Below are 15,460 nucleotides of genomic sequence, written 5' to 3'. Positions count from 1 at the left end.
CCTTTCCTGAGATGCCCTGTCTGTCTGCTACCAGGCAGTAAGCGCCGCAGAAGACGCGGTTGGAGAGGCGGGTTACATGTGTGATTGTTTGGTCAAATCACATTACATTCTAACATTGCAACATTACAATCTGAAAACAAAATGTATTTTACACATGGATATTAGATTATGATTTTACATATTGTTTGAAAAAATATGAACAGTATATAATAGAAACACTAAAAATATGTCGTATAGATCAGGGATCGGTCCTGGATAGGTTTGATTTTTGATTATGACTTCATTCATTTTATTCCTCCTCTTTATGAGAACATCTCAGTGACTGGCAGCCGTCGACTGAGTCAGCCCTGCAAACCTGCTAGTGGACAGTGTAAATATGCACTGATCCCAGATGATGTCCCACCGACAGAGGCTTTACCAGCGTCTCTATTGTGCAGCCCATCCCGGATCTCCAGCTCAGCTCAATAGAAGTCTACAGATTTTATTTTTTTCAATCTGTTTTAACATACTGTTAATTTAAACTCTTATTTAGTTTTTCTCATCTTGTAAATAGTTGTAAAAAAGTACTGTAAGTAAAAATGTATAGAACAATTTATTTTGTATCAAATGTACAAATTCATTGACAAGAAAATTACAGAATCATTTCTTTATTAGATTTACAAGTCATAACTTGCAATACAAAAATAAACAATTCACAGAAATTATTTAGTTTCATTTACAAACTATAACTCGCATAAAAATAGTGTATACGAATAGTGTTACATTTACTAATTTTAATTCACATAAGCAAAAGTTTATTTAATCTGGCAAGAAGAGAAAACAATCTGTTCATCCTCTCCCTGTTGCCAGGTTTGTGCAACAAAAGTAGCTCAAAAAATCCATTGTCCAAATTCTCCACTTGATTTGTGCGGTCTGAGGGATGTTTTGGAGGTTGGAGTGCCGAATTCATACTTACAAGGGTGGAAATCAACCCGTGGATTTTGTTTTTTACTGTGGCAACAACTTAAAAGTAGCCCAATTCCACGGGAAACCTCGGACTTGGCAACACTGACGGTAGGCCGCATTAGAAGGATCCTTTGAATTGGGACAGCCTTCGTCGTGCCGCTGTGACGCAATCGGCCTTCAAATGCGGCCTTCGGAGGATGCAGCCACTGAATTGGGACACAGCCTATGTTTCTCAGCACATAAAGATGAACTACTTACTGTAATCTCAGACTGTGGTGATGTGTTTTCTCCACTGCATGGATCTTCATGTGTATCTTCAGGTGACTTTTAATAGAGAAACTCTTTCCACACTGATCACACGTGTGCAGCTTCTCTCTGCTGTGGATCCTCTCATGTGTTTTCAGAGATGATGACACACTGAATCTCTTGTCACAGTGTGAACACTTGTAAGTTTTTTTCTTCAGTGTGGATCCTCTCATGTGATTTCAGAGATGATGACACACTGAATCTCTTGTCACAGTGTGAACACTTGTAAGTTTTTTCTTCAGTGTGGATCCTCTCATGTGTTTTCAGAGATGATGAATCACTGAATCTCTTGTCACAGTGTGAACACTTGTAAGGTTTTTCTTCAGTGTGGATCCTCTCATGTGTTTTTAGATCTGATGACTGATTGAATCTCTTGTCACAGTGTGAACACTCTTAAGGTTTTTCTCCAGTGTGGATCCTCTCATGTTTTTTCAGAGATGATGAATCACTGAATCTCTTGTCACAGTGTGAACACTTGTAAGGTTTTTCTCCAGTGTGGATCATCTCATGTGATTTCAGAGATGATGACACACTGAATCTCTTGTCACAGTGTGAACACTTGTAAGTTTTTTCTTCAGTGTGGATCCTCTCATGTGTTTTCAGAGATGATGAATCACTGAATCTCTTGTCACAGTGTGAACACTTGTAAGGTTTTTCTTCAGTGTGGATCCTCTCATGTGTTTTTAGATCTGATGACTGATTGAATCTCTTGTCACAGTGTGAACACTCTTAAGGTTTTTCTCCAGTGTGGATCCTCTCATGTTTTTTCAGAGATGATGAATCACTGAATCTCTTGTCACAGTGTGAACACTCTTAAGGTTTTTCTCCAGTGTGGATCCTCTCATGTTTTTTCAGAGATGATGAATCACTGAATCTCTTGTCACAGTGTGAACACTTGTAAGGTTTTTCTCCAGTGTGGATCATCTCATGTGTTTTCAGAGATGATGATCGACTGAATCTTTTGTCACAGTGTGAACACTTGTAAGGTTTTTCTCCAGTGTGGATCCTCTCATGTGTTTTCAGATGTGATAACTGACTGAACCTCTTGTCACAGTGTGAACACTTGTAAGGTTTTTCTCCAGTGTGGATCCTCTCATGTTTTTTCAGAGATGATGAATCACTGAATCTCTTGTCACAATGTGAACACTTGTAAGGTTTTTCTTCAGTGTGGATCCTCTCATGTGTTTTCAGAGATGATGAATCACTGAATCTCTTGTCACAGTGTGAACACTTGTAAGGTTTTTCTCCAGTGTGAATACTCTGGTGCAGTTTTAAAATATACGCTGTAGTAAAAGTCTTCTCACACTCAAAGCACATGTACTCTCTCACACCAGTGTGAGTTTTCTGATGTTTATGTAAATATGTCAGCCGTGAAAAACTCTTTCCACACACAGAACATGAATGTGGCTTCTCCTTCATATGAACTGTCAGGTGTGCCTTCAGGTTTGATGCACTAATAAATGTTTTTCCACACTGATCACATGAGAGCGGCTTCTCTCCGGTGTGGATCTTCATGTGATCATCAAGATTACGTTTGGCCTTTAAAGTCTTTCCACACTGATGGCATGCGTACGGCTTCTCTCCGGTGTGGATCTTCATGTGTTCCTTAAGATTTTTTTTGTGTGTGAAGCTCTTCCCGCACTGATCACATTCATGCGGCTTCTCTCCGGTGTGGATCTTCATGTGTTCCTTAAGATTTTTTTTGTGTGTGATGCTCTTCCCGCACTGATCACATTCATGCGGTTTCTCTCCGGTGTGGATCTTCATGTGACGCTCAAGATGACTTTTCTTTGTGAAACTCTTTCCACACTGAGTGCAGGTGAAAGATTGCTTGGCTCTTCTTTTCTTTAAACATTTATTTTTAGTCTTTGAGCGACTCAAAGGTTTTTCTCCAGGTTTGACATAATGTTCCTCCTCCACTTCACTCAGTTCTTCACTCTCCTCACTCTCTTCCATCGGGTCTGACATGAAATGTGAAGAAAAAAAATAAGTTTAATTTTTAGTACATAATAATTCAAAGAGAGAAATATAAAGTGAAAGGACAGACACACCCTGACTTCACAAAATACATTACACAAATAATAATACTGAAAATAACACAAAACAATACAATTTTAATCTTCAACAATGTTTTGCCTGGAGCGGCAGTTGAGCTTGTGCTGGCCCTGGTTATACCTTGAATTTATGTTTGTAAAAATATTTTAAAAACATAACAACCATTGCAGTGTCAATAGTGGCTTGTACGTACTTCTCTAGTATAGTTGTTTTTGGCGGCCTGTTTTAATTTTAGTTTTAGTCTAGTCTTTGTGTCAAGCTGTCATTTTAGTTTTTATTAGTTTTTGTCACATTCATACTCTTTTTAGTCTAGTCTATTTTTAGTCGACGAAAAGTCTGAGCATTTTAGTCTAGTTTTAGTCGACGAAAACTAATGACATTTAGTCTAATTTTAGTCAATGAAAATAGTATTTTAGTCTCTTTTTAGTAATGCAATGCAGTTCAATTTAACCCATTTAATACTCGACTTGGCATTTTTTAAAATATATTTCTGTGTTTATTTGGCCGTTTAGGCGCGCAACCGAAGACAGGCTACTGTGCGTGTTGCGCTTGAAGCGCGCGCAGGCAGCTTCCTATCCTATCAGTAGAATTCAGTTCTCTTTCGCGACTTATCGGGCTTTTAATATTTATTTTCAATATAAAAAGCACATCCTGCTATTTTCTTTCTCATTCATTCATGTTTTGTTATTAATAACATTCAACAGTATGTATCGTAAACTGAGCTGCGACACGTTATAGGACATAATTGTCTCTGCGGCAAAAGTGAAAGTAGCCTATTACCAGCGGTTGAAATGTTTCGAAGTGTCTCTGCACAGCAAAGCACCCGTTTCAATAAAAGGATATATTAAAGGTTATATAGCCTACTATTACATTTTCGCCGCTGTTCTAAAAGTTTTTTTTTGCCATTACCTTAAGCAAGCTGCAGCTGCTCGAATCCCAGTGCAAGGAGACTAACATTTGTCTCGTTTTGGTCAATGAAAATGAGGAGACATTTTAGCATAGTTTTTATTTTGTAAACCACTTTTAGTCTCGTTTTTATTCGTCAACAATATTGCATTATACATTTAGTTATAGTCATCGTCACATGACCAGCATTTACGTCTCGTCTCGTTTTCGTCACGTGATAAAGGTTTGTTGATGACGATATTTAGTCATAATTTTCGTTGACGAAAGCAACACTGTTCTCTAGAATGGTTTACAGTCATTTTCAACACCAAAATGAACAGGCCATGGCGTTTCAACCTCTTTATTTCATGAAAGTTTTTTCTATTTACGACAAAAATCCAACTTTTCGAATCTTTTTGTCCCAAGTAAATGATGATAACTTTCCTCCTCTGCTACTTACCGTGCATAAATTTAAGCGGTGACAAATATTATGGGAATGGCTTGAGGCTGCGCAGGAGATGCAGTTAGCTTAAGAAACTTAAATGAATACTGTCACATAACAAATCTGCTTCAAAAATACAATTAAATGAATTGCTCATTACAAATTTGAAATAAAAATGTAAAGCCTATACACAAACTTAATCATTTATTGATTTCTAAGATGGGTTAAAAGTTAAGTTATAACGTTTCTATTGCTTTGGTTGCTTGGATGTTTCCTTATAAAGATCCAGAAATTTATTCATGCTTTTCGTCAGGTGTCTTTTTTATTATATGATGTCATTATGTTGCCGTCAGACAATCGCACTAACTTGGCTGGCTTTAACTTGTTCTAATTTATCATTTATTTATTTATTTTTTATTAGAATATTATCTGTGTCCTACATGTTTCTCTCATCCCTGTTTCTTCCTACATGATTTTCCTCCTCCATTCAAAAACAGAGCATTTCTTTAAATTGTGACACCCAGGAAGTGCATAAATTATCTTTTTATTTGCACAAACGCGCTTCAAGAAGGCACGCGCCAAAACGCGTTTGTGCAAATAAAAAGATAATTTATGCATAGTGCGGCCTCTCTCCTGTTCTAAATATTCCAATTATTCAGGCCAGCACTCTTAAAGTTTATTTTAATCACTGAGTGAAGCCCGCTCCTATTCCCATTGACACCCAGGAAGTGACATAATCTGGGCTCTTTCTACAGCATGATGGGAGGACAAGAAAATATTTTTTTACACAAACTTTACAGTGTTGACCGGTTACCAAGGTTATTATAAGAAGATGTATCTCAAAAAATATGAATAACTTCTATAATTTATGAGAAATAGGCCTACAACTTTATTACCGTAGCAACTAGGGCTGTAACGATACGCGATATGAAACCGAAATCGTGACACTCAGATCCACGATCCTGTGTCGCGGTGTGATAAGGGAGAATCGCGACACGCCCCGTGACTACCTTTCAAATCATGTGATGCCTGTCTGCAAAAGTTGAGCTAGTTGAAGAACGCGAGGAAACATGGCAACTAACCCAGAGATTGCGGACCCTACCTCCTCATTTAGACTTAGACTTCTCTTTATTAATCCTTTGGGATGACTCCCGCAAGGAAATTATAAATTCCAGCTGCAGTTTTTGCAATGAGGAAAGAAAATAGTAGAGAAGAAAAGAAAGATAAGTAAAAAAGCAAAATAACATTTACATACATATAACATTTCATAACCATAAATAAATAAATTATTTTAAAAAGTGTCAGTGTTGAGTCCAGTGTTATAGTGACCAGGTATAATGTAAAGTCCAGGTGTGTATATATATGTGTGTGTGTGTATGCATATGTATATGTATTGTCCTCTCTGCCCTATTTCCTCCTCCCCCCAAGTGAGGAGTTATAGAGTCTGATTGCATGAGGGACAAAGGAGTCCTTGAGTCTGTTAGTCCGGCACTTGGGAAGGAGCAGCCTTCCACTGAATCGGCTCCTCTGAGTGCTGATGATGGTGTGCAGAGGGTGGCGGGCATTGTCAATAATGTCCAACAGTTTGTCCAGTGTCTTCCTTTCTGCCACCATCACCAGTGTGTCCAGCTTCATACCAATCACAGAACCGGCCCGCCTGATCAGTTTATCCAGCCTGTGTGTGTCCTTCTTGGATATGCTGCCCCCCCCAGCACACCACAGTGTAGACGAGGACACTGGTGACCACAGACTGGTAAAACATGCACAGCAGTTTGCTTCAGATGTTAAAAGAGTGCAGTCTCCTCAGGAAGTACAGCCTGCTCTGTGTCTTCCTGTACAGGTGGCTTGTGTGTATTGTCCAGTCCAGTTTGTTATCCAGCCACACTCCGAGGTATTTGTATGATTTGACTGCCTCCACCTCCATTTCCTCCAGCAATACCGGTCGCGGACTTGATCTGGTTCTCCCAAAGTTAACGACCAGCTCCTTTGTCTTAGAGGTATTGAGCTGTAAGCAGTTAGTGCGACACCAGAGAGCAAAGTCCCCCACCAGACTCCGATACTCCTCCTCCCTATCACCCGTAATACACCCAACGATGGCTGTGTCATCCGTGTACTTCTGTATATGACACAGCTCCGAGTTGTAACAGAAGTCCGAGGTGTACAGGTTGAAGAGAATAGGGGCCAGCACTGTGCCCTGAGGGGCTCCAGTGCTGCTGACCACAGTGTCAGACATGATGTCCTTCATCCTGACATACTGTGGCCTGTCCGTGAGGTAGTCTCTGATCCAGTCTACCAGAACGGGGTCCACTCCCATCCTAATCAGTTTGTCCTGGAGTATAGGGGGCCGGATGGTATTAAAGGCACTGGAGAAGTCCAAAAAAAGTATCCTCACTGTGCCGTTCACCCTATCCAGATGGGAGTGGACCCGATGCAGCATGTAGAGGATGGCATCCTCCACACCAACATCTGGCTGGTACGCAAACTGCAGGCGGTCCTCGGCGTGCTGTACCTGGGGTCTGAGGAGGCTGAGGAGGAGCCGCTCCAGCGTCTTCATCAGATGTGAAGTGAGTGCCACTGGTCGAAAGTCATTCAGCTCGCTGGGCCTTTTTTTCTTGGGAACTGGAACGATGCAGGATGTCTTCCAGAGGGTGGACACTCTCCCTAGCCGAAGGCTAAGGTTGAAGATCCGTTGGAGCGGCTCTGCCAGTTCTGCAGCGCAGGTCTTCAGCAGTCTCGGACACACTTTATCCGGGCCCGCTGCCTTCCCAGGCCGGAGCCTCCTCAGCTGTATTCTGACCTGGTCTGTAGTGATGTGGGGCGGGGATTGTATTGAGGAGGAGGGGGCTAATGTGGTGTTGAGGGAAAAGTGTGTAGAATGGGATATTGCGAAGTCAGAGGGGGAGTGTGTAGACTGGGGTATGGTGTTGTCAGGGGGGAGGTGTGTGGGGGGAAGTAGACATTGCTGCAGTGGGGATGGGAGTGTGGGTGAGGGGGACAAGGGCAAGGGCTGGTTAAACCTATTGAAAAAGCCATTCAGCTCATTGGCCATCTCACTTGCTCCACCTGTAGTTCTTTGTGTTATGACCTGTGATGGTCCTCACGCCATCCCAGACTTCCCTCATGTTGTTCTCCCTCAGCTTCTCCTCCACCTTTCTCCTGTAGTTGTCCTTAGCTTCCCTCACACAGTGTTTCACCTCCCGCTGTGCTGCCTTCATGGCCTCCCTATCCATACTCCTGAAGGCAGCCTTCTTCCTGTTGAGGACAGCCTTGACCTCCCGTGTTACCCATGGCTTGTTATTTAGGGTAAAAGCGGACAGTCTTGATGGGGGAGACCATGTCTGCACAGAAGTTCAGGTAGTCCGTCAGACAATGTGTCATCCCCTCTATGTACTCACCATGCGGGTCAATCAGCACATCCCAGACTGTGGTGTTATAGCAGTCTCTCAGGGCACTTTCCATCTCAGGGGACCACCTCCTGCTGGTGCGAATTGTCACCGGTTGTTTTTGGACCAGAGGAGTGTACCGTGGCTGTAGGTGAACCAGGTTGTGATCAGATTTCCCCAGTGGGGGGAGGGGAGTCGCTCTGTATGCATCCCTCACATTAGCATACAGGAGATCGATTGTCCTGTTGTTTCTTGTAGGACAATCTACAACCTGGTGAAAAACGGCCAAAGTAGAGTCTAGAGTTACATGATTAAAATCCCCCGAGATGATCATAAAGGCCTCAGGGTGCTGTGTCTGCAGCGCTGCTGTGACGGAGTGGATCTTCTCACATGCAGCGTCTGCGTCCGCTCTCGGAGGGATGTAAACACAGAGCGTGATCACATGACTGAACTCCCTCGGCAGATAGTATGGCCGCAGGCTAACGGCTAACAGCTCGAGGTCCCGGCAACATGAGGCTGTCTTTCCGGAGACATGTCCTGGGTTACACCAGCGATTGTTGACATACATAATGAGTCCTCCACCTTTGCTTTTTCCACTTGCCTGTGTGTCTCTATCGGCTCTCGCGGCAGTGAATCCAAGCAGGTCCACGTTAGCATCTGGTACAAGGTGGTTTAACCATGTCTCCGTGAAGATAAACAAGCTGATCTCACGGTAAATCTGCTGGTTGTTCAGCGCGGACAGCTCGTCGATCTTATTCGGCAGTGAATTCACGTTCCCCATGATTACGGAGGGAATCGATGGCTTGTAGCGCCTCCGTTTCCCTGCTAACTCGGCCTTTAGCTTAGCCCCGGCCTTGCAGCCCCTGGGTCTCCTCCTCAGCTCCGCCGGAATAGAGTGCCGTATCCCGGCTCGTCCCTTAATGCGCAGAGCCAGCAATTCCTCCCTTGAATGAGTGAGAAAGCTAACTCCTGGTTGCATTTTAAGATTGGAAATATCCATGGGATATATGAAACATACTATATTCGCGCGAAGAAGATAGGGGAAAAGAAAAGAGATTTTAAGAGAATAAAAAGAGCTAAAAACTGTAGAGCTACTGGAGAGGCAGCCGTCTGCCACAGCGCCAGAGTTCAGCGCTGAGAACCTCCCTCTGTGCTGTCAATTTAAGTCAGCAGTATGGCAACATTTCGGCTACCCGGTGGAGATAAAGGATGGCAATCGTGTAGTCGACATGGGCGTCAGTTTGGTTTGAAATGTGCTGGGGACAGAGACGCATTCGGAAGTGCTTTTTTAGAAGTGCTGGGTAGGCCTACGATGACGCATTATTTTTCTCTCTCTTTCACGCAGGTCATGTTTTGAAAGACTATCCTGTAGCTTAGGCTACTAATGTAGCTCTCCAAGCTATATGCTCTCCACAGAACATAAAATATTCATTTTATTTTATGTGTTCGCATTTATGAGGAAAAAACAATGTTATGGACGTAACAGTTCTCGGACTGCTTTAAAACTTTAAAGACTTCAAACAAAAAACACAAAGCCTTTCTTTAAAGTGATTTTCGTTTTGTATTAATTGTATCTTAATTTTAATCAATTTTTCATCAACCAATTGCCTGGATTTAATAAATAATAAGTAAAGCAGACTAGATATCACGACACGGAGCCGCCGGCGCTGCTCTCATAAATGAACAGAAACTATGCATAGCCTACTTGCCTCACAGATCTGAGAAATAAATATATTATCTACAGAACGCTTGAAATCATACTTTTAAACAGAATAATTCAAAACGAAAGAAAACTATGTAATCCGAAATGTGCATTTCTCTGGCGCAAATGGCGCGTTCACTACTGCGAATATTGCGAGTCAGCATCGTCACCTTCATCTTTGCAGCCAACACAGAAAACACTAGTTTATTAATAAACAATTAAAATGTCCCCTTGCTATATTTGACATATTCATAATTATTACTTTTACAGGTTCTTTGACAGCTTTTAGGTGCTTTATTGGCAGCGCCACCCTTACAACATAAACGCGTCACCACTGCATCAGCACCGAAAACATGGATTTTTTTTTTTTATCCCAAAAAAAAAAAAATCGTGATACAAACCAAATCGTGGGTAAAAAATCGTGATACGAACCGAATCGTGGGTTTGGTGACTCGTTACAGCCCCAGTAGTAACTATTAATCAGACAGAGTTTGCTTAAAGGGCACCTATTATGGAATTTTGAAATTTACCTTTCATGTAGTGTGTAACATAGATCTAAGTGAACAAAAACATCCTGCAAAGTTTGAAATATGAAAGTGCACCGTATATAAAGTTATTGTCTTTCAAAAGTAAGAGTCGACTCTGAGTCATTTTTATGAATCGTTAGAAGACCGAAGCTTTTTCTCTGACTAGATGACGTCAACTTGTCAAGTTATTTGAATATGATACGCCCACTTATTGCGCTCCAAGCCCAGGGAAAACTTGTAAACATCATGGCGACGAGACGCTGTGTCCTGAAGTGCGACTCAAAAGCAAACTTTTTCATCTGCCCAAGGAGGAGCATTTGAAGACTAAGTGGCTACAATTCATATATACAACTATACCACAGAAGTATAGTCCGAGCCTTGTGCTTTGTTCGCGCCATTTTGAAGACGATTGCTTTACCAACTTAAATGCAATCAAACTTGGATTCGCGAGCCGGATGATATTGAAGGAAGGTTCAGTTCCAAGTGTATTTGCATCAGCTTCCTCCTCCGTATCACAACCTGTAAGTGTTATTAATAATTGTTGCTTTTATGTTTTATGTAGCATGCTTAATAATTATTTTGTTTGTTGTGTAAGCACCGTTTAGCTTCTAGGTCTTCAATTACAAGTGTATTGAGATATGTGAAGTGTTTGTCGTTGTTTTCGGAGTTGTCTTACAGAATAGAGTAATACCTCGTAGTAACGTAACTGCATTTTTTTTTTTTTTTAACGTTATGTTTATGCATCGGGCTAACGCAAACAAAGACTGATTGTGCTTTTACAATATGAACTCTGGGCTATGCTCGCTAACATAACATTAAATTCTTTATCATATTTTTAATCTTTTACTACAAACTACAAATCAGTGGACTATAATCATTATTATAACACAATTTAATTGATAAAAGCATCATTGTACTCCGTGTTAAACAATAAGTATTATCTCTGTAAACACTGCTAACATTTACACACATTGGATATGTGGTGGCGATTTTATGATATTCACTGATCTTTAGTAAAATATAGATGATTCAAAGAATGTCACATGTGTGACTCTCACTTGTTAGTGTGAGAAGATTCTGTTTATGTACCTGGGGAGGCAGAAGGGAGAGGCACTCCAGAGAACAGACGAACAAGGACCTCTGACCTAGGGTGTACTCACACTAGGCACGGTTGCCATGAACCGGGCCCGAGTACGATTGTCCCCCCTCCCCACTCCCCCTCTGGCCTGCACTCACATAGGGTTTTAGCATTCGTGCCGGAGCACGCTTACGTGACGTCATTATGGTGCATAATGAAGAGAAGTGTCACACCATGAAATGTAAACAGAAAAATCCAGCAATGAATTCGGCAGTTTAGGATATCGCACAAGATTTGTCAACACAGAAAACATTTAATCACTGGAGTTTTTTTTCTCTCGACACCATCGTATTAATTGATTTTGATTAATATGCGCGAGGGAGAGAGGGAGCAGACAGCGCTCGGGTGAGTGCGCGCGTGCGGCCGGGGCTCTCTCTCTCTCTCTCTCTCTCTCTCTCTCTCTCTCTCTGCTATGCCCTGTCAAGCGCGCCCTGTTAAACCGTGACGTCCTGTTCCGTGCTCCAGCACGGTTAGCGCTCACACTGCATGCGAACCGCGCCCGAGTCCAACTGAACCGTGCTCTGGCCCACCTCTTCCAAGCGGGCCAGGGCCGGCTAATCGAGCTAGTTAACTATAGTTAACACTAGTCAAACGAACCGCGCTTTGGTGGTCAAACGCACTCGGGCACGGTTCAAACTGGCTAGTGTGAGTACACCCCTAGATGTCAGAAGGCCATTTGATGCAGGGGGGGCTTAGTGACGAATCTAAACTAGTGTTATGGCTTCCTTGTCTATGGAAAACCACTGGATGGAAAACTACTGTGGGAGGAAGGCTCTGCGGAGAAGGCCTTGAAACTTATAGATAAAAGGTGGTTCAGTCTGTCTGGGGGGTGTCACTCTTCTGCACAGGGTAACAACTGTGTATTAGACTGCTCCTATTCTTGCAAGAATATACTTCTATTTTATAATTTGACTCTGAGTCTCCCTTACGCAGTGATGTTTGTTTGATGAATTTTTGCCACAACAGATACAATATGAGAGTATACCAATCACAAATGACTGGGTCATCTGACCGTTTACAACCATGTCAGCCATTCTGGAATGTTCATACACTTGATACAGTTTGGCGTTAACTGTTTATTGCTAAAATAATTATAATAATAACTATATTGAACATTTTCTAAAATATTGGCAACATTATTGCAAAAAATTGTTGAACCCGATATAAATGTAACAAAAAAAAGAGCTGAAATAATATTTATGACCTTTACTGACCATTTGTTGTAAACAAACAAGAACATTTTGTACCATATCATAGTTCAACTTTTTATCCAAATGTGAAGAAGTGCTTGAATGTTTCTAACATGAATGTTGTTCAGCATCATGAATGAATGAAGAATAAACACCAACCTCTTTGTTCTTCAGGATCTTCAGTGTGTTTCATTCTGCAGGGTTCTGGATCACTCGTGTTCTCACTGTCCTCTTTAATAAACTCAGTCTCTGCAGATTTCAGCTCTTCCTGATGCTCGTCTTCACTTGCAGCTGATGGGAATTTACAGAATTTATTGGAGAATTTATGTGGGAGGAGCTTCACTGATGATGTGATTGTTGTGGGAGGAGCTTCACTGATGATGAATTGTAGTGGGAGGAGGTGATCTGAAAAAAAAAAAATCAGTTAGTGAGTTTGTTTTTGAACTAAATATCACATCTAAGCTTTATGTATGTTTGTCTGTATATTTTAAAGTAACTGATGCTAATTCACAACTACTTTTATTACTAACCTGAACATTATCCTGCTTCTTCATCAAAATACTCGGATGCATCGCGATTCTCTCTCCAACTATTCTGGATCGATTCTGAACTAGGGATTGGCGATATGGCCTAAAATCCATATTGCGATATACACTGCAGCCTCTTGCGATAACGATATATATCACGATATAGGCTATAAATTATAATAAAACCATTTCAGAACAGGTTACACAGACCCTAAGGAAAGCCAAACAACTGCTAAATGTATTTTTTTTTTTAAAGAAAGAAACGGTGTATGTAGTTTTGAGAACATATATTGTGCAAAACTGTAATTATACAACATAATGTTGCAGATAAATAAAATTCAAGTACACTAGCTGTAGAGTCTTTAAGTAGCCCTAATGTTTATATTATGTCTTAGACGAGTGAAAAGAGCTTTAACTGTCAATTTACAGGAGGCCTGAAGACATCAGCATAATAAATGAGGTGAAAACAACTATTGTCGTGAAATGGGTGGAAGTATTTACTGCCCTAGTACAACAGTTATCAGTTTAAAAGTATACATGTAAATTAAGCGTGGGACAATGGCCTTCATCATCACAGTATGCTAATGTGTGCAGGGAATCGTCATTATGTAGATTGAGGACTGATGTGTCTCTTACACCTCTAACACACATCTCTGCCACACAGGACACACACAAATATTCACACTACATACTACAGATCTAGTGTGTTCCAACAGGTTTTGTCTCATCTGACAGCTTAGAAACTGAACAGAATTGCGCTGAACTTAATAGAGATATTAAAGTATCCTAATGTACAATCTAGATACTGCCTTCAGGTTTGTGGTCTTCTGGTTCCCTGCCAGTTGGTTTTGGTGTTGGTATTCCACTTTAACAACGCCTTGCTCAGGGTATAAGAAGAAAAGTCAGTTTTTCTATATAGTAGCCTATGTTGTTCCATTGTGCTGTTTGTTTATTTAAACATGACGTAATAAACAACTTTGCCTGCTTTAAACTAAAGGCATTGAGAATATTCCCCCTTATTACTGATAATGTTAAAAGCTAAAGTGATTTTAACTTGCTTAATTCTGGTTAAATTCTATGTTTTACTCTCAGATCCAAGAAAGCCTTAAATTACCTTGAGGTTAAAAAACAATAATAACTTTAAATGGGTCAGATTTAAATTGGAGTCAGATAACTAAATGCTCATTCTCCTTCAACTGCTTTTTGATCCTATTAAAACTAGCCTCTCCCTATGAAGGATCCCTTTGTACAGATTTAAAGCATTGTGGAAAATTCACGTATCTCCCCCGTAGTGATACAATTAAATTCTGTATCAAATTTATAGGCAGGACAAGTAGTTTGTTTAGGCTTGGCTTGTAGAGAATTACAAACATGCACAAATATATTCAAACGCACATAACTATAGAATTAATTCCTGATGCGCACGTGAGCGCCATCAGCGTTTCTCACAGGTTTGCGTTTAAAGTCTGTGTAGAGAGAACGGTGTCGTCTTAGCGGCCCCTAATTTAATAACAAATTATCCTTTCGACGGAAGTGAATCAATCAAAACTAACTTTAGCTGGAAAATAATATTATTCAAGAACCGCTATAAAGCCAAAACAATCTGTTACCTTAAATTATACGTTTATCTCTGTAAAGCAGCTTTGAAACAATCTAGCCTACATTGTTAAAGTCTGCGTGAACCGGAATTTGCAAAGGACTTTTCTCAAGTGTTGTGACGCATTTCTGAGTGAAAGGGAATATTGAACAGAGGGTTTTACTTCAGCGCTCCTCCTCTCCATCTCTCGCCATAGCAGAGTAACGGTTTGAGGGGAGTGATTAAGCGTTTAAGCAACCCAAGCCGTCAAGCCTAACGTTATGTCATCAGAAAAAGAACCATTCCAGACCGGAAGTAACTTTTCAGATTTTGATTAAAGATAACCACTGCAAACAAATTTTTTCTGTGTATTAACTTGCACGGATTAATTGTTCACCAAATGACTAGTAATACCCGCTAACAAAGTAAATAGGGTCAATTTTGATTTCATGCTGACTTTAAAAGCGCTTTATAAATGAAGATGACTCGACTTGACTTGACTACTATTGGTTCAAAATAGCACTGTAAGCCTTCAAGACTTCGAAAATATAGCGTTTTCTGCATCTCTGTTAAAGGGTTGATCAGCTTTTTTAGAAGGTGTGATTGTGTTTATGGGGTGCAGTCTAATATGTGTTCATGCTTCATTAAAAAAAAATATAAATATATTTTTCATAAATTTACCTTTATTCTACACGAGTGTCCCTTCTCGTAACGGTCTGATGATTTCCTGGTTATAAGAAGAAGCCTCTCCCTCAGAAATACACGATGGGCTCTGATTGGTCAG

The 15,460-nt window shown here is 40.8% G+C and overlaps 1 protein-coding gene across 2 annotated transcripts; it reads right to left on the bottom strand.

The window, feature by feature from the left end:
* Window positions 1-579: 579 nt before the first annotated feature.
* LOC307000825 (uncharacterized protein) lies at window positions 580-15,436 on the bottom strand. 2 transcript variants are annotated; one of them, XM_079616716.1, is made up of 3 exons: window positions 15,358-15,436; window positions 12,733-12,978; window positions 580-3,212 (listed from the first exon to the last, which is right to left on the bottom strand). In XM_079616716.1, exons 2-3 carry the CDS (start codon window positions 12,764-12,766, stop codon window positions 2,065-2,067), a joined length of 1,182 nt encoding a protein of 393 aa, XP_079472842.1. In that variant the 5' UTR covers window positions 12,767-12,978; window positions 15,358-15,436; the 3' UTR covers window positions 580-2,064. The 2 variants fall into 2 exon arrangements, with proteins under 2 accessions (XP_079472842.1, XP_079472841.1); XM_079616715.1 differs by lacking the exon at window positions 15,358-15,436 and adding an exon at window positions 13,104-14,899.
* Window positions 15,437-15,460: the final 24 nt, after the last annotated feature.

The sequence above is a fragment of the Phoxinus phoxinus genome (assembly GCF_949152265.1).
Source record: "Phoxinus phoxinus genome assembly, chromosome: 1".
Lineage (NCBI taxonomy): Eukaryota > Metazoa > Chordata > Actinopteri > Cypriniformes > Leuciscidae > Phoxinus > Phoxinus phoxinus.
This window is presented reverse-complemented; position numbering and strand designations above follow the sequence as displayed.